This window comes from Mauremys reevesii, linkage group 3, assembly GCF_016161935.1.
Source record: "Mauremys reevesii isolate NIE-2019 linkage group 3, ASM1616193v1, whole genome shotgun sequence".
Taxonomy (NCBI): domain Eukaryota; kingdom Metazoa; phylum Chordata; order Testudines; family Geoemydidae; genus Mauremys; species Mauremys reevesii.
In genome coordinates this window covers 148190334-148208831 of record NC_052625.1, presented here as the reverse complement: position 1 = coordinate 148208831, position 18498 = coordinate 148190334, and the positions used below count along the sequence as shown (strand labels likewise).

Below are 18498 nucleotides of genomic sequence, written 5' to 3'. Positions count from 1 at the left end.
GTAGCTTTGCACAGTTTTAACAAATGGGATTCTTGTAACGTATGGTCATACCCTTAAACCTAAATACATTGCTGATTAGTTGCTTGACAAACTGGCACCCACCTATGTGATTCTATTGTATCTTTGCAAAAGTGGTGTGACTTGTTCTGTGAGATATTGCCCTTAAAGAAAGAAGCTAAGGAAAGAGTAAATAAGATGCCACTTATCAATAACATCCTTCATCTTTTGCAGTTACATAATAGTTGGCACTTACATTGTCTAAAAACAAAACAAAATCTAAACCTCTTAATACCCCTATTAGTTAAGTGTTATACACATTTTATAGTTGAAGAAATAGAGCTATTAAGAGGGAGGGGGTGCTCTTATGGTTAAAACAAAAGATTGGGACTTGAGATCTGGCCTTTGTCCTGCTCTCTCTGCCATATATTTTGTGTGATCTTGCATGAATTGCTCTTCCTCAGTTTTTTCCATCTGTACAACTTGTTTGTTTTCTGGTTAGCCTTTTGCTGCTAATCTTCTCTTGTGGCATCAACTGTTGCTTTCCATGGTGGGCTGTATTCCTCCATCAGAGCAAACAAATCAACCAACCTGGATTTAACAAAAGGCATATTCAATTCGTATTACAAACAGTGTGGTCTTCATGTGCTGAGCCGTCATTTTTCCTCCCTGTTTCCTCAAGACCTATACCTGTTTGTCTTTATTGTCTGTATAATGTCTTATTTAGGTTGCAACTTTGGGAGAGGGATCTATCTTGTAATACTCTTATAAAGCACCATGGAAACTTACAGCACTGTAAAGCACCGTGTCTGCAGGAACCATAACAGCCAAATACTTTGAAATGTGTGTTTGTGTGACTTTAAAAAAATATTTGTATATGTGTTTATTTCACTTAAGGGCATCAGATCTTTTTTTAATTGCACTTTTTTTGATGGTAACATTCAGTTGAAATGTACTATTGAGTCAAATCCATCAAAGAATAAATTGCCCTGAAAAATTTCAAAGTGCTATGTTGTTGAACAGCATTGCACACCCTGCATTCAAAGAATGCTCTTAAATATTTGTTTGTGTATGTGTAGGGAAAAAGTAATGCTAGGTTGTAGATACTATTAACAAACTAGTAAAAATAACTTGTTTCAAGAGTATATTAAAATTGCCTTGATAACAGAAGTTCTTACTTATTTCAGCAAAAGCTATCTCATACATAGATATGGAATGGTCTTAATCTTCAAAATGTACATGAGTACACCTCTCAGGCTTCTCTAAAGGGTATCTGCTACAGAATCTTTCACTTGAACCTTGACTGCAACAGAACTCTGCAGTAGTTACCTTGTCTTTTATCTGTGTGTCTAGAGATGGAGGAGGAGGATTTAAGCGAAAGAGGACTGACAATTGCTTCAATCATGAATCGAGTCAGAGACCTGAAAAATAAATATAAAAATGAAGACAATGTTACTGATGAGCTTAATTTTACTAAAGTCTCAGCTGATACAACAGGTATGGGTTTTTTTGTTAATCTGCATTTTCACTCTTACTGCAATTGATGATAAAGTCAACTAGTCTGAGAACTATTAAGCAAAAACAGTTTAATCTATTTCAGCATTTTCTTTTTACAGTCTTTTGAAGACTAAAAAGTGATGCCCAAAACAAGTTACAAATTTCAGCTCCTCTTAATAATGCTGCTTAGATCCTTTCTTTCAGTAACTGCGCTTGTTTGTAGATTACTCATATTTAGAATTTTTTGCAAATATTGAACCCCCCCCCTTTCTTTTAGTGTGTGTGTGTGTGTGTGTGTATATATATATATATATATATATATATATATATATATATATAAAAAAAAAAATAAACTTTATAACCATAAACTAAGAATGTATTTGGTGGTTGTTGCTTTTTTTCCCTTAGATAACTCTGGCACTGTTAATCAAATTATGATGACTGCAAATAATCCAGAAGACTGGCTGAGTTTCTTGCTTAAACTGGAAAAAAAGGGTATACCTCAGACTGATATTAGTCTATTGAATAGATTGATTGGCCGTTACAGTCAAGCAGTTGCTGCACTACCTGCAGAAAAACACAGCCAAAATGAGAACTATGCTCGGATCCTAGTGAGATTTGCTGAGTTGAAAGCGTAAGTACTAATCACCAATTTACAATAAGAAAACTTCAAAAGAAGACTTCTGAATTTTAGTAATGGCAAAATAGACACTATTAACAAAAGTCTCCTTTGCCCTTAGGGCAAGTAAATACTCCTATTAACATTCACTTCTACCCCGATATGACGCTGTCCTCGGGAGCCAAAAAATCTACCGCGTTATAGGTGAAACCACATTATATTGAACTTGCTTTGATCCGCCGAAGCGTGTCGCCCTGCCCCCACCCCCACCCCCCGGACCGCTGCTTTACTGCATTATATCTGAATTTGTGTTATATCGGGTCGCGTTATATTGGGGTAGAGGTGTATTTAGAGGGCACCTAGGACCAACAGAAACTAACTGCTTGTGCAGGATAAGTGACTAATGTAAACCTACTTATTGTGACATCAGCTGGCATATTTTCTTATATACCGATGAGTGTGATTGATCAGCTTATTTTTAACACGTAGGGATGTGGGAGGGGGGAACACACCACATCTCACCAAAATATTAGTCAGTTCTGTTACTTTCAATAACACTTGTTTAAACATAATTTTCTTTTACTTGGATTGTATGTGTGAGGGAGGTTGAAAATGATATGAGGAGGCCTCCCATTCTTTCCTTCCCTTCACCCCAATTTTGTAAAAACTTAAATATTGTGTGGAAGTACCAAAAAAGTAGGCAACCGGTAATTTTAACAAGTTTCACCTCAACTCTGTTTTGTTGGTAATAATGCTTAGTTGTATTTTAACCTGTTCACCTCAAAAAACATGCTTTTTCTCTCTTTGGAATTTTAGAACCTACTTGCTATAACTTTGTGGTGTGGTACGCAGCTTGCTTCTCAGTGGGGCAACTTATCTATTTAACAGTAATGGATCTTTCAGAAAAAACATTTGGATTTATCCAAGCCTGCTCCCTTGACTATTCCAGAATGAGAGGCACTGTTGTCTTTGTTTCTGTCATATCAGTAAGAAAAACAAGTCAAAATATACCTTTACCAAAATATAACTTTACCCGATAAAATGAAACTAATGAACATCCCCTTAACTTATTCTCAGTGAAACAGGAGTGGAAAGGGCTGGTTCTTCTTTGAGAGACTGCACATGTCTATTCTGTGTGTGTCTAGTGTACTAGTATGTCTACCCAGAGTTTCCTTAGTGGTACCTGTCAGGGCAGCGCATGAGATGTTCACTTCTTCATACATTAAGCTGAAAGTGTAAAGAGTGGAGTTGCTCCCACGCTCTCTTCAGTTCCTTCTTACTACCTGTGAAGCTATCTGTGGACTGTTGCTCAAGGTTTCCTTTTTATCTTGGGGAAAGCTTTTCCTTCATATTGTAAATAGTTTAGGTTATACATGGTTTGTTTTTTTTCCCCATGGCAATATTTTATTTCTGTTTTTGTAAAAGTTTTTTATGTTTACTTTTCCAAGCTTGTTTTTCCTTGGTACCAGGAGCTTGGTTCTGCCCAAGTCTCCTGGTTTCAAGCACTGTTTCATGTGCAGGGTCTCAGCCAGTTAGTGATCCTTATACCTGCTGCCTGCTTTGTCTTGGCCAGGGACATATTAGAGACAGGTGCTCTATTTGTAGATCTTTTAAAAAGAGGATCCAGAAGTCCAGAAATATTAGGTTGAGAGATTACTTCATGGAGTGTGCCTGCGTCCCTCCTTGGACCTGGGTTGTCTGGACCCAGCACTTCTCTCTTGGCCTCAAGTGGTTCTCCTATGGCTCTTTCTGCCTTCCTTGCTGTGTGTGGTCAGAAATTCTGGGACTGGAGAAGAAGTGTTTTCCTTCTCTGAGAACACCTTGTAAGACCTACAAGTCAGTCTTAGGATGAAATCTGACTTCAAAAGCAAAAAAGGGTTCCTCTTCTAAAGGGCATTTGGGACACTGTAAAGCTTCAGTAAGTCTTCAGGGAACCATTGTGTGGCAAGGTTAGAGTGTGTGTGGAGACTCGCAGCTTGTTGTTACTAATGCGTGGACTTCTACAGGAAGCCTAGTCATTGACTTGGTACCTGCTGAGGTAACATCGAGGCCAGCACAGGTGAGACTATTAGTTGAGGCACCAACTTCAGCACCGCCACAAGCAATTTTGGTACAGATGACAGCAGTAGTTGATGCAATGGCAAAGAACTTAGGAGGAATCCATACAAACAGTCTACTATGGCAGAGTATTGACATTCTGCTCAAGTCATGCATTCGGTACCACAGTTAGTGCCTTTTTTTGGTACTGGGCTCCCCTCCTTCATACCAGTCCCATTGGATACCTTTACTGCTATGGTCAGGAAATCTCTGGTACCAGCTTTGAGACATGCAATACCAGTGAGGCTTAAACCTTTTGTAACAGTTCTGAAGATGGTACATACAGCTACATCTCACAGGAAGTACTGTTTCTGTTTGTTGGATTCAATGAAAGAGCTGTGTGTCTCTTTACTGAAGAAAAGATCTATACTAGCTCCCACTCATTCTTCAGTGGCAAAATCTAGCACGTCATAGTCATTAATACAGTAGCAGATCAAGAGAGAGATCACCCTGGCTGTCTGCCAGGTGCCTGCCTGCCCCTTTTCCCCCAGTACTATACATACAAATGGCCGTATGGGAACCCATGGCACATTCCGCCAGCTTCTGGATCGGATTCCCTAGAGCAGTCTAGACAAAGCTCTTCAGTGCATCCCATTGACATAGAAGGTCCTGTGCCTAGTACAGGGCTTGGAAACAGGCTGCCCCAGGTACCCAATCTTTCAGTACCCATGGCGCAACAACCATTGGATTTGGAGGCTGAGGACTCCTTTTTATATGCCAACAATTCATCTGCATCACTAGACGAAGCCTTGTGTCCTGATTGATTTTCACCTATTTCAGATGACTTTAAAACATAGCAAGAGTTCGTTAGCAGGATGGTTAATTCCCTGGGAATCCAGGTGGAACTGATCCAAGAAAACCCACATAACTTGGAGGACATTCTGCATCCTACCACCACAGGCAGCGGGTGGTGAGAAGGAACTGAGTTGGTGATCACTTGTCCCTTTCCCCCCCTTGTTTACTGCACCACAGCGAGATTTCTCTGTGTGTTTTGTAAATAGTTTTAGCTCAGTAGTACCCTTTAGTTATTTAGTTAAATAGTTTAAGTAGTTTGTTAGTAGTTACCCTAGTGCTGTGCCTTCACCAGATTTTAAACACCGTCCTTCTTGCTATTTAAAGCTAAGTATGAGGAGGTACATATGAATTTGTACTTTTCAACGAGGACCTCTAAACCTTGGCCATGTCCCTAAAACAAAATCCCATATATGCCTTGGGAAGCTGGATCTTGTTTCTGTGGCAAAATCCCTGGATTCTGCAACAGTTTGGTGTGGCAGACTGGAAATTCTGTGACAGATTCATTTCAGAATTCAATTAATATAGTAGCTCTTGTGTCTTGATGTTGTATTCATTTTTTTCACATTATCACCTGATTCTAATATTTTTGGTACACTGCAGATTTTTATAGTGGCAAAAACATAAGTTAGGGGAAAGCTGGAGGCTTTGACACTTTTGGGTTTTAGCACCTTATACGCATGTTGGAGGTTTGTATGTGGTTTAAGTATATTGCTAATTTTTTCAACTAAAATTATCTTCAAGTAAAAAAGTATTGGTAGTTAAAATTATCCTCCTCCAGGTTTGAGAATACCCTCACTGGTATTGACTAGGGCAGTTAACACCTCTGTTATTCTTTGTCTTCCTGCAGACTCAAGGAAACAGTGTACATTTGTTTAATTTATTTTTTAACAGTTGTGAGGAGTAGAAAGATTTTTGTTTAGCTAATGGAGGGCAGTACTGTGGCAAAGGTGAATTTTGCAGTAGATCCCTTGTCCATCACTAAATATATGGAACCCTGCCCTTAAGTTTCCTTTACTGTTTCATTTCCAGCTTTTCCTCTCTACATAAGTATCAGTGTTCTGTTTTACAGTTTTCAAGACCCAGAGGAGGCACGTGACCAGTTTCATCTTGCCAGACTGAACTGCAAGAAATTTGCTTTCGTGCACGTAGCTTTGGCACAATTTGAACTGTCACAAGGTATGTGGAAGTTTGTATAATATTGGAAGCTTTTGCCTCACTATTTTATATTTGTTTAAAAAATCAGTATAATTTTTAATATATTAAGAAAATAGAATATTGGTTTCTTCCCTTCAGAAAAGTGTGGTTTTTTTTCTTTTAGTAGAATATGGGTCTCTGATTTGTTTTAGAAAGTGTGTTCTGTTGAATATGGTATATTTAGGACTGATTACTGAAGCCTACATAATCCATATTATTAGAGAAAGCAGATCTTCCAACATATTCTAATATAGCTTCATATGAGATAGGAGAGACTTTGAATACTGCTTCACTGCCTAGAAATCTGAGATATGATTCTTGTCCACACAAAACTTTTCTATGGAAATTGTTAATGTGTGTAAAGACTTGAGTTTTCTGTGAAGCTTTTTCCACGAGTGTCTCCATCTTTCAATCAAGCACAGGGCAGCCAATCAGAAAAGTATTTTGGGTCAATCATCTCCCCTCACACCCTGTAGTTTTTAACTCATAATTAATATCTCTGACAAACTTCTAAACAACTCTCAACTGAAATTTAAAAAAATCCAGCAAGAGGCAGGTTAGCTATCTTAGAGGGAGATAGTTTTTTGCAACATGTCTTGGTCAGTCTCCTTATTTCAGAAATGGCCATGGCAGGCTGTGCTTCTTTGTTCTTGTGTGCATACCACTGCTGGGATATCTCCATAAAATCTACCAGAATCTTTCTTTCCATGACCAAGATGGGACTTGGTCATGTTTTCTGAATTGAAGTCATCTACCTTCCTCTCGCGGGTGTCCATTTTGAGATTCTCATCTGAAAAGCAGAGCCATCAAATTATGTGTGAGCAGCTATGTTTAGGCATCTCCAGGTCAGCTATTAGTGGCTAATGGAAATACAGACTGTTCTCATTTTCTTAGCAGTCAACAGCTTCTGTAAAATGAGACAGGATTTTCCATCATTCTAGTTACTGTCATCCTGATATTTTTCACTCAAGGTTTTAGAGAGCCTACAGGATCTAACTGGGAGGAGAAATTTAATATAAGACCTGCCTCCTTGTTCTTCATTACAAGGTTCCTTAGTGGTGGCCTAGTTTCAGTTCTCAAGGAGGTCTTAAACCTCTCCACTCCAACTTTTCAAATGAAGCAAAGCTAAGTTCTCAATTTGTTCCTTCTCCATTAGCAAATACCCAGTGAAGTATAAGTCTGATTGGACCCAATTCCACCCATGTTCTTCTGCAAGCTAAGATCCAAAACTAACTCTTCTACAGTCAAGGTAACTGCAGTTAAAATTAGTTCTGACTCTTCTGTTTCTTTTTCCACAATTGTGAATTTTTTTGGGAGGGCGGGCAAAGGCGGGAGGAGACGAGTTTTTTTTCTGATATATATGGCTGGACCAGAATAAGCTTGTCCAGCCATGTCCAAACCATGTTGTAAAATAGAGCTGTGGTGGTGTACCTGAATTTTCAGAACCAAGAGGAAACTGCTCTTAAAGGATTCCCCCTGCTCATCTGGGAAGAAGTCATGCATGTCTCAAATACCGAGGTTTCAGGCCACCTAAACTTCTAGATGGGCTAGTGAAATTGGATTCTAATCCATCCAAAGGCTTACTCCCTCGAAGAGGTCATCTTCTTATTCTCTCTGACTTTATCACTGATATCCACATGTTTGTTTCCTCCAGTTTCAATTGCCACCCTCCCAGGGGCTACTTGGATCTGAAACCATGGGTTACAGATGCTCCAGTGGATGGGATGAGGAAGGTGTCCTCTACACCGCTTTACTTTTCTCCTTCTCTTTAGCAGACTTCCTTTTTTAGCCCAGAAGGGTCATAAGCTCTAGTGGAAATGTAGGTGGTGTCTTTCCTACCTAGAAGAAGCTATTTTTAGTTGCAAGTCAACATGTTATACCAACCAATGAGAACAAACCTTTCTATAAGACAGGAAAGAGTACAAATGCTTAACAAGATGAAAATCAATGATTAAATCCAAAGTTTCTTGCTTGCAGATTTAAATCAAGATTAAAATTACTGATATAAATCAAAGCACTCCGCCCATAACCCTCTCTGTTTTACAACTTGTACAAGGAGTACTGACTGTACCAGACAACCATGAGCTGATGCAGACTTTCATCAGTTTTTAGGTGAATCCTGCCTCAGAAGCCCTTAAGGTAGATAGGCTGCTGTTTTTAGGGAAGGAATTATCTTCCCGCTTGTGGTTAGGCCCCATTACATTTTTCTCCTTTCATCTCCTTTTCCTGTCATTGCTAGACGACCATTATATATATATATATATATATATATATACACACACACACACACACACGCATCACAGCATTTATTTTTCTTGTTCTGCAACATGGTTATAACCTACTGTATCTCATCAGGCAGATACATTTTGGCTAAGTGCTAAAATAGCCATACATTTTCTTAAGCTTTGGAGGTTCTCAATAGTGAGAAGGCTTGGTGCGGAACTCCTCACTCCAGACTGGCTACCATTTGTAATATTTGACAGAAGACTCTCTGTCTTACTAACATTGCCACCTGCATCTAAGAAAAAAATGTGCATTTGTGTAATGATGTAACTTCGTCACTTTATTTTTCTGTTTAAATTGGACTGTAAAATATTCAAGGCAGGTGATTTGTCAAAGTGCCATGCACACTAATGGTGCTATATAATAAATAAACCAAACTGAAGACCTTATACACCTCTACCCCGATATAACGCTACCCAAATTAACATGAATTCGGATATTACGCAGTAAAGCAGTGCTCCGGGGGGGGGCGGATCAAAGCAAGTTCGATATAATGTGGTTTCACCTATAACGCGGTAAGATTTTTTTGGCTTCTGAGGACAGCGTTATATTGGGGTAGAGGTGTACCTTATTTTGGGAACGCTGGCAATATCTATAGAACTACTGCACACATAAATGAGTACAAATGGCTCTGCAATAGGTAAGATATTAATGTCAAGGCTACTGTTGTTTGTATTTCACTCATCATAGAATCTGAGTGAATTACAGAAATTAAAAATGGTGTCAAGGATTATTTGGGATTAAATTGACCTTTATATCTACCAACTCCACTTGTTGTTTGATTATATCATTTGGCTATGGGATGTTTTCATACAAGAGTGTTTCACTGTACAGCATCCATTTTCCTGCTGAAATTGCAGTCCTAGTCTGAAAAGTGACTTTCTTTAAAGATAAAAACATTACTTAACTGCTCTGGCTCGCCAGGAGTACTCTGATTCATAATCTGCTCACTTTGGGCTAAACTAGGCTTTTATGGCATTCAGCCATAGCCCTGAGAGAGGGTTAGTGCAGTTCCATGGTACCACAGGGTACTTCAAGGTGGGTTTGTGCTGCCCTTCATGGTGGTGGACTCTCTTCCTTCAGTCTGCCCAGTCCAATCTGTGGGCCACAGGAGGCTGGAAGAGAAAAAAGCCATGTTCCACCTTTTTATATGAAGATATAGGGAGGTAGCAGTCCCCTAGCCCTTTTAGTGATAAACGTGGTCTGTTTGGTTTTAAACTACTCCTGCCCTCTTAGCACGGGTAAAACTAAGCTAAATTATTTTCTGGTTTGGCCATTATGAATAAAACTGTTAGATAAATTCCAAATAAAGATTCTGCACACATTTGGTGATCCTATGAGTCGGAAAAAAAATTCAGATTGATGTTGAGTTTTCTGGACTGGCATTCAGGAAAGATTGCTTTCTTATTTTATTTCTGAACTAAATAAATTTCATCTGGGAAGTAAGTGAAGCAATACACCCAGAATTCTAGGATGACAGTTTACTTCTAATCTGTTGTACTTAAAAGTTCTGACTTTTTGAAAAAGGAGTCTATTGCACAAATGACCTAAAAACCTATGAATGTGAATTTAATTGAATCACATTTTAAAAAAAACTAGTTCCTTGTTACTGATTTGTCAATCTTATAACTTTATTTACAGGTAATCTAATGACTTCATTCTCAAGATGCTTCTTTTTCTTTTTGCTGTATTGTCTCAACCATCCGGAGCATGGGGTTTGACTTAAATCACTGATATTTATCTTGATTTAAATAATCAGGCAGGAAACCTTGATTTAATCATAGATTTTAAACTTGTTTTGCATTGTACTTCTTTCTTAAAGATTCATTCTCGTTTGTTGGTATTCAAACATGTTGATTTGAAATTAATATAACCTTTATACTAAACTTGGGACTCATTGCTAACCAGGATGACACTATGTAAACATTCATTTAAGCAATTATATAGCTTAACATACATGTATTCAGATTCTTAATTTTTACTAGGGCTGTCAACTAATTGCAGTTTACTTTTTTTGAGTTAATTGCATGAGTTACCGCGATTTAAAAAATTAATTGCTATTAATCATACTGTTAAACCATGGAATACCAATTGAAATTTATTAGAAATATTTTTGGATTTTTTTTACATTTTCTAATATATTGATTTCAATTACAATACAGAATACAAAGTGTCCAATGCTCACTTTATATTATTACTTTTTATTACAAATATTTGCACTTAAAAAAGATAAACAAAAGAAATAGTATTTTTCAGTTCACCTCATACAAGTACTGTAGTGCAATCTCTTTATCGTGAAAGTGCAATTTACAAATTTTGGGGGTGTTTTTTTGTTACATAACTACACTCAGAAACAAAACAATGTAAAACTTTAGCGCCTACCAGTCTATTCAGTCCTACCTCTTGTACAGCCAATTGCTAAAACAAACAAGTTTGTTTACATTTATGGGAGATAATACTGCCCACTTCTTATTTATAATGTCACCTAAAAGAGAGCACAGGTGTTCACATATCACTTTTGTAGCTGTTGTTGCAAGGTATTTATATGCCAGCAATGCTAAACACTTGTATGCCCCTTCATGCTTCAGACACCTTTCCAGAGGACATGCTTCCATGCTGATGATGCTTGTTTAAAAAAAAAAAAAAAAAAAGTGTTGTTTAAATTTGTGACTAAACTTCTTGAGGGAGAATTGTATGTCTCCTGCTTGTGTTTTACTCGCATTCTGCCATGTATTTCATGTTATAGCAATCTCGGATGATGACCCAGCACACGTTGTTTGATTTAAGAACACTTTCACTGCATATTTGACAAAACACAATGTGAGATTTCTAAAGATAGCTAGAGCACTCGACCCAAGGTTTAAGAATCTGAAGTGCCTTCCAAAATCTGAGAGGGAAGAGATGTGGGACATGCTTTCAGAAGTCTTAAAAGAGCAACATGATGCAGAAACTACAGAAACAGAAAATCAGCCTTCTGTTGGTGGCATCTGACTCTCATGATGAAAATGAATGTGCGTCAAACTGCAGTGCTTTGGATCGTTATCGAGTAGAACTTGTCATCAGCATGGAAGTATATCCTGGCTCCCGAGGCTTCAAGAAATGCCTCAGTTGCAAGGAATCTATCCCAGTGACAGATGGACACACTCAATGCGTTTGCTGTCTGGAAGAGAGAAACATCCCACAGAAGTGTGGTTTGTGTCCGCAACTGAAGAAAACTCCTACTTATGGAGTCAGCCCTTCAACCACCTGAGCAGCGTCAGGAAACCTCACCACAACCCTCTACTTCCAAGGGAGGTGAGCTCAAGGAGATGCCTGTAAGCCACTTATGTGAGGCCTCTAAGAAAGGGTCCTTGAATTCCCTTAGCAAGCTCAGATCAAGCCGAAAACTATCTCCCCCGCTCGATCAGTATTATTGTTACCATCACCAACACCATCTAAATCCGGTACCCAGCGGTCTCACTGTACCCTCCTGACAATGCACGTCGGGTTGCCTATGGACCCAGTGGGCACAGACAAGGAAGCATCAATACCGTCAAGGGTTCTTCGGTACGGACATCGACATCAGTACCACCTGTGATACTCCAGGCAGCGACAGACCATACTTATCAGGTCCACATCACCAACCGTGTCAGTACAGGCCTCTCGGCACCTACAACCACCACTGGTACCGATCCCTTCATTGCCACTGGACTTCTGGTGCATGACAGATCTTTTGGTGTCTGATGCATCAGATTTGCCTCTGCTTAGTACCGGGGCCCCAGAACTGAGTTCACCCAGAACCTTTGACTTGCTGATGACTTCTTGCCTCACACCACCCTTTTCGTCTTCCACGTCAGAAAGTGAGCAAGAGGACATGGTTTCCTGCCTCTCTTCTCACCTTACAAAAGGTTCCTAATTTCACTATGGATCTTAGTCATATCGTCGTCCTGATCCACAACCTCTGTGGTTTGGACAGCCCATGGTACCAACCACTGGGTCCCTTCCCATGGCAATGGCCATACTGGGGTTCCTTTCAGGCTCAAATACAACAGGTCTCCTGTAGTTCTAGTGTGGCCTACCAGCAACCAAAGGGACACTGTCCTTCAGTTGCTGCTTTTGAGGGCTTCTGAACCCCCTGAAAAGACAAGGGAGGAACAGGAGGCTGAAGTTGAGGAGGAAGTTACCCCTCAAGCCCATTTCTCATCATCATTGCCAGATGAGACTTTGCTTGAAATCAGAGCGATCAGAAACACACATGCTCGCTTCCTCCCGCTGATTGAAGGCAAACACGCAAAAGTCACAACAGACAATATGATCTGCATGTATTACATAAACCTACAAGAAGGTGCTAGGTCACCCTCCTTGTGCATAGAAGCATTAAAGCTATGGAACCATAGTGCATTTCCCCCAATGTCACAATATCAGCAGCCTACTTATTGGGAGTACACAACATAACAGCAGACGGTCTCAGCCACAAATTCCCACACAATCATGAATGGGAGATAGATTCAGTGAGACTCCCTAACGTATTCTAACAATGGGGGACACCGACAATAGACCTGTTCACTGCTTTCCAGAACAAGAAATGTCCATGGTACTGCACCAGAGCAGGGATTGGACGACACTCCATGGGAGATGCTCTCTTCCTTTCATGGGGCAAAGGCCTTCTTTACACCTTTCCTCCATTCCCTCTATTACTGAAAGTTCTATTGAAAGTAAAAAGAGAAAAAGAAAAGATCATACTAATTGCTCCCATTTGGCCCAGACAGATGCGGTATCCTTAGTTGTCACAGCTGACACTGGGTCCACCGATGACTCTTGCAGTCACTCCCTACCTTCTATCGCAGAATCAGAGAAAGACACTCCATCCCAACCTGCAGATACTGTGGCTCAAAGTCTGGCTCCCTCATGGTTCCAGCGCATAGAGACATCTTGCTCTGAGGAGGTAAAGCAGGTGTTATTACACAGTAAGGCTGTAGCTACTCATCTGTACCTACCTACAAAAGTGGAAAACATTTCAAACCTGGTGCCAGCCCGATGGCATCACCCCAGACATAGCCACTCTACCTGTAGTCTTGGAATATCTGTTGACTTTTAAGAAATTGGGACTCTCTATTAGCTCACTAAAGGTTCATTTAGCAGCAGTTGCGACCTTTCACCAGTAGATAGAAGGATACTCCTATTTCTCCCACCAGGCTACAGAGATTTCTCAAGGGCACAGTGAACCTCTTTCCCCAGCCCAGACTTCCTACCCCACAATGAGATCTCAATCTAGTGTTAAAAGGTCTGACTAGACTGCCATTTGAACCCATAGAATCATAGAAGATTAAGGTTGGAAGAGACCTCAGGAGGTCATCTAGTCCAACCCCCTGCTTAAAGCAGAACCAATCCCAACTAAATCATCCCAGCCAGGGCTTTGTCAAGCTGAGCCTTAAAAACCTCTAAGGACGGAGATTCCACCACCTCCCTAGATAACCCATTCCAGTGCTTCACCACCCTCCTAGTGAAATAGTGTTTCCTGATATCCAACCTAGACCTCCCGCACTGCAGCTTGAGACCATTGTGTCGGAGAAAAACTTAGTTCTCACTTTTTGTTTGGGTGCAGCAGAGTCAGATACTTTATTATTTCTTAAGCAATTGCAATAGAGGGAGGGAGTGCCCTAGGACACAGGGTCGCCTCAGTCCCGCACAGGTCTCTCAACAGGTAAACAATTACAGCAAGCATTTATACTTTTGTTACAGACAATAATAAGCAACAGCTGCATTTTGTTTATACATAGGCCATCCTGATATCTTGTTTTTATCACTTCTAAAGAGATGCCAGTCTACATTTCATATTATCTACACATTCTCTACACAAGGTCACAACAACTTCCCACACAGTTCTTTTCCACTCGCCTCACACAATCCTCGCTTCTACAAATCTCGCATTATTAGGGTTACAGCTAGCCTGACTCTTGCTAACAGAGACTGTCTTGCATTAAGATCCCCTACAAATCCCTGTCAGTTCTTTCTCTACTTCCACAATTGCTTCTTGTCCTGTCATCTGCCACCACTGAGAACAGCCTAGCTCCATCCTTTTTGGAACCCCCCTTCAGGTAGTTGAAGGCTACTATCAAATCCCCCCTCACTCTTCTCTTCTGCAGACTAAATAAGCCGAGTTCCCTCAGCCTCTCCTCGTCGGTCATGTGCCCCAGACCTCTGATCATTTTCATTGCCCTCCACTGGACTCTCTCCAGTTTGTTCACATCCTTTCTTTAGGGGGGTGGGGGCAAAACTGGACGCAGTACTCAAGATGTGGCTTCACCAGTGACGAATAGAGGGGCATAATCACTTCCCTCGATCTGCTGGCAGTGCTCCTACTAATGCAGCCCAATATGCCGTTAGCCTTCTTGGCAACAAGGGCACACTGTTGGCTCATATCCAGCTTTTCATCCACTGTAATCCCCAGTTCCTTTTCTGCAGAACTGCTGCTTAGCCAGTTGGTCCCCAGCCTGTAGCAGTGCATGGGATTCTTCTTTCCTAAGTGCAGAACTCTGCACTTGTCCTTGTTGAACCTCATCAGATTTCTTTTGGCCCAATCCTCCAATTTGTCTACGTCACTCTGGATCCTATCTCTACCCTCCAGCATATCTACCTCTCCCCCCAGCTTAGTGTCATCCGCAAACTTGCTGAGGGTTCAATCCATCCCATCATCCAGATCACCCATGACCACTTGTTCTTTAATTCAGCTTTCCATGAAGATGGCATTTCTGATTGCCATCACCTCGGCGAGAAGGATAGGGGAGATAGCAGCTCTGATGGCACATCCTCCCTTCACAGTGTTCTTCCATACAAAGTTACACTTAGACCACATCCGAAGTTCACTCCCAAGGTGACTTCCACATTTCATATCAACCAACTTATTCAGCGTCCAACCTTTTCTCCCAAATCTCATCAGGATAAAAGGGAAGCCGTTCTCCATATGCTTGATGTGAGGAGAGCCTTGGACTTGTATTTGGACAGGACAAGAGCTTTTAGAAAATCTCAGAGACTCTTCCTCTCCATTGCAGGTAGGCCAAAAGGTACAGTGATTTCAGCTCAAAACTCTCCAAATAGGTCTTGAACTGTATCAAACTCTGTTACCAGATGTGTAATGTAGCACCCCCATCTTCAATATTCATGCACTCTACGAGATTGGTCTCCTCTTCCGTCACCTCCTCCAAGGATATCTCTGTATCAGAAATCTGCAGAGCAGCTACCTGGGCATCTGCACATAGCTTTGCAGAACACTATGCAATCCTGGGGACTCTGCTGTATACGCCAGATTCAGTGTCACAATGCTTTAACAGACTCAACTCTGAAGCCCAGCCTCCAGTGGGGGGCACTGCTTATGAGTCACCTACAGTGGAGCACCCATTGGCATGCTACTCGATGGAAAAAAAAGTGACACCCTTTGTGCAGTAACGATGGTTCTTTGAGATGCCCCCGTCCTCCCCCCATGGGTGTTCCATGACCCACTCTCCTCATCTCCACTTTGGAGTTTTTGTCGTTGACTCTGCCGTAGAGAAGGAACTGAGGAGGGTTCGCCCGTGCACGCTGACTAGCCTTGTGGCAGAGCACGAGGGGCAGCACATGAGTAGTAGTGTCCATTCAGCCTACACAAGTTCTCCGATCAGCAGCGCAGGGATGCAGACACACCTACAGTGAAGCACCCATAGAGGGGAACAGCTCGAAGAATCATTGCTACTGCACAAGGTGAGTAACTTCTTCTCTCAGTACTTGCTAGCTAAACTGAAACCTGAAGTAATTAAAGCTAAAGCTTGTCTATACGATAACAACTGGAAGTACTTATACTTGGAAAAACGTCTAGAGCATTCTCTCTGTTGTAAAGATGGAAAATAATACAGATACTTAATGCAGCATGTGACATAAAATATTTATGAAGCTTGTGTTGACCTAACAAGTTGAAATGTTCCCTCAATTCTGTATATAATTAAAACAGCAGCACCTTTTAACCCAATAACATTTTTGAAAGGCTCAGTGATGCAGTGTACTTTTTAATTTTTAAGTGATTTTAATAGATTAGGGCTTAACATAGGTGGTCATAGTTTCAAATTTAATTTTATTCAGGTTTATTTTATAAAAGGAAAATATGTTTAAATATCTATTTTTTTGATATCCAAAGTGGATAAAAATTGTGTTATGAAAAGAGATTCTCTTGTCAGGTTTGTATTCAGTCTCTAAACCCATGACATCTGTACTTACTGGTATTGCTGGTCTGTGCTCAGTGCGATGCTCCTGCATACTCTGTATAGTTGGGGTCTGTAGTCACAGCTCTGTTACAAACTGCAGTAGGTAGACGATAGCAGGGGTTCTCACACTTTATCATACTATTGAGCATGTCTTAATAAAGAGTGGCTTATGAAACACCTGTGTTATGATCAAACGAAATTCCTGAAGTAATTACAGAACTTAATTAAATGGAAAAGTAAAGGGAAAGGAATTTATGTATTTTAGCAACACAATGTAATAAGTGTAACCTTTCTTGGAGGAAGTTAATCAGTGTCTTCAGTTTCACAGGCACCCCTCCTTGTCTGTTCTGTTCCCTTATTCTGATCTCTAGCCCATGCTTCCCTGTAACTTAGTTCCCTTGTTATTAAGACACATTACCCAACTGCTTTGTTTTATGCTCCTCTAAATGTTCCTCTCCTCCTAGAGAAACTGCCTCCAGTAATTGGCAGTGACTCATTTCCTTTTTTAATGCCACAGTGGCTCCTAGAGGAGGCAGCTAGACTTTCTCATTATGTATGCCTCCGCTTACAGAGAACTAGATTCTTCTTTCTAGACACCGGAGGCTGTGAGGGAATGTGATAAATAATTATGCCTGGTCACTGACTGACTTAATTAGTTGCCCCAACAGCTCCTCCTCCTCCTTTGTCTTCATTTACAGAGACTTACTGAATATTTGTAAATGCTATAGTTTTCCTATCATGAATACTAACTACTTCCAAAAATACCCAGCTCTGAATAGTAAGGTTGCAAAGTCAAGCATTCAAAAGTAGAAAATGCCAGAATTAAGGTTGCCCATACAGCCTTAATTTGACACCCTTGTGTCTACATGTTATGAAAGGGTTTTAAAAAGCATGGTCACATAGTTGTACCCTCCGACCCCCACAGAATCCCATCTTATTCAGTGCTCAGAAATTAATGTTGGCATTAATCAGAGTTGTGTAGTGAATGAGGCTGTTGTCTGTAGGACCCCTGCCTTATTAGTTGAAGAAGCTGGAAAGTGTGTAGTGAATGAGGTAGGGGATTGTTGAAAGAGGAAAAAATGGTCTCTCGGTTAAGGTAATTGGATGTCAACTGGATTCTATCCCTGTCTCTGCCACAGAGTTCCTTTGAGCCACTGGGAAAGTCACTTGAATCACGTTTTTACCAGTTATCACTAATTGTGGGCTAGAACATCTGATTTTTAGGTACCTTGCGACCCAGTGGAATCCACAGCTCCAAGTGAGGCACCAAGGCATTCTATACAATTCATGGAAAGAGTTAGGTGCCTAAGAATGGGATCCACAAAAGCCAGCAAGCTGAGCAGGCAGCAGTCCAAGTTAGCCAGTAGGAAATGCCAAGGAGAGGAGGGTGGCCTAAGCTCATCCTCCTCAAAGGGACCTATGCACTTCCCCCCAACCAGCACGTAAGCACTTATCTCCACTAGAAATTCAGTCTGAACCGTTCCCTGGGGTTAGATGCCAAAACCCTTTTTCTCAAAAAGCAAGGTGGGGTAGTGTCCCTTTGTTATAACTTTCAGCCCAGTGGTTAGAGTGCTCACCCTGGATTTGGGAGACATTGTTCCATTTCCCCCTCTGCTTGATGTGGCAAATGGATTTGAATTTGTTTCCCACCTCCCAGATGATTGCCCTAACCTCTGAGGCTTGGGGTATTCTGGGACAGGTCTCTCTCACCCTCTTATAGGAGTTGTTCCACTGTTACTGGGCCAGAAAGGGGGCGAGAGACTAGCCTGGTGGTTAGGGCAGTCATCTTGGAGATGGCAGACC

General features: G+C 40.8%; 1 protein-coding gene across 4 annotated transcripts in view; it reads left to right on the top strand.

The window, feature by feature from the left end:
• TTK (TTK protein kinase) overlaps positions 1-18498 on the top strand; it is a 103043-nt gene that overhangs the window by 15965 nt on the left and 68580 nt on the right. For all 4 annotated transcript variants that reach the window (XM_039531562.1, XM_039531563.1, XM_039531559.1 and 1 more), the window contains 3 exons: positions 1351-1494; positions 1903-2128; positions 6075-6181. In XM_039531562.1, the coding sequence (XP_039387496.1) occupies positions 1353-1494; positions 1903-2128; positions 6075-6181 (475 nt within the window). In that variant the 5' untranslated portion in view covers positions 1351-1352. The remainder of the gene's footprint in view (positions 1-1350; positions 1495-1902; positions 2129-6074; positions 6182-18498) is intronic.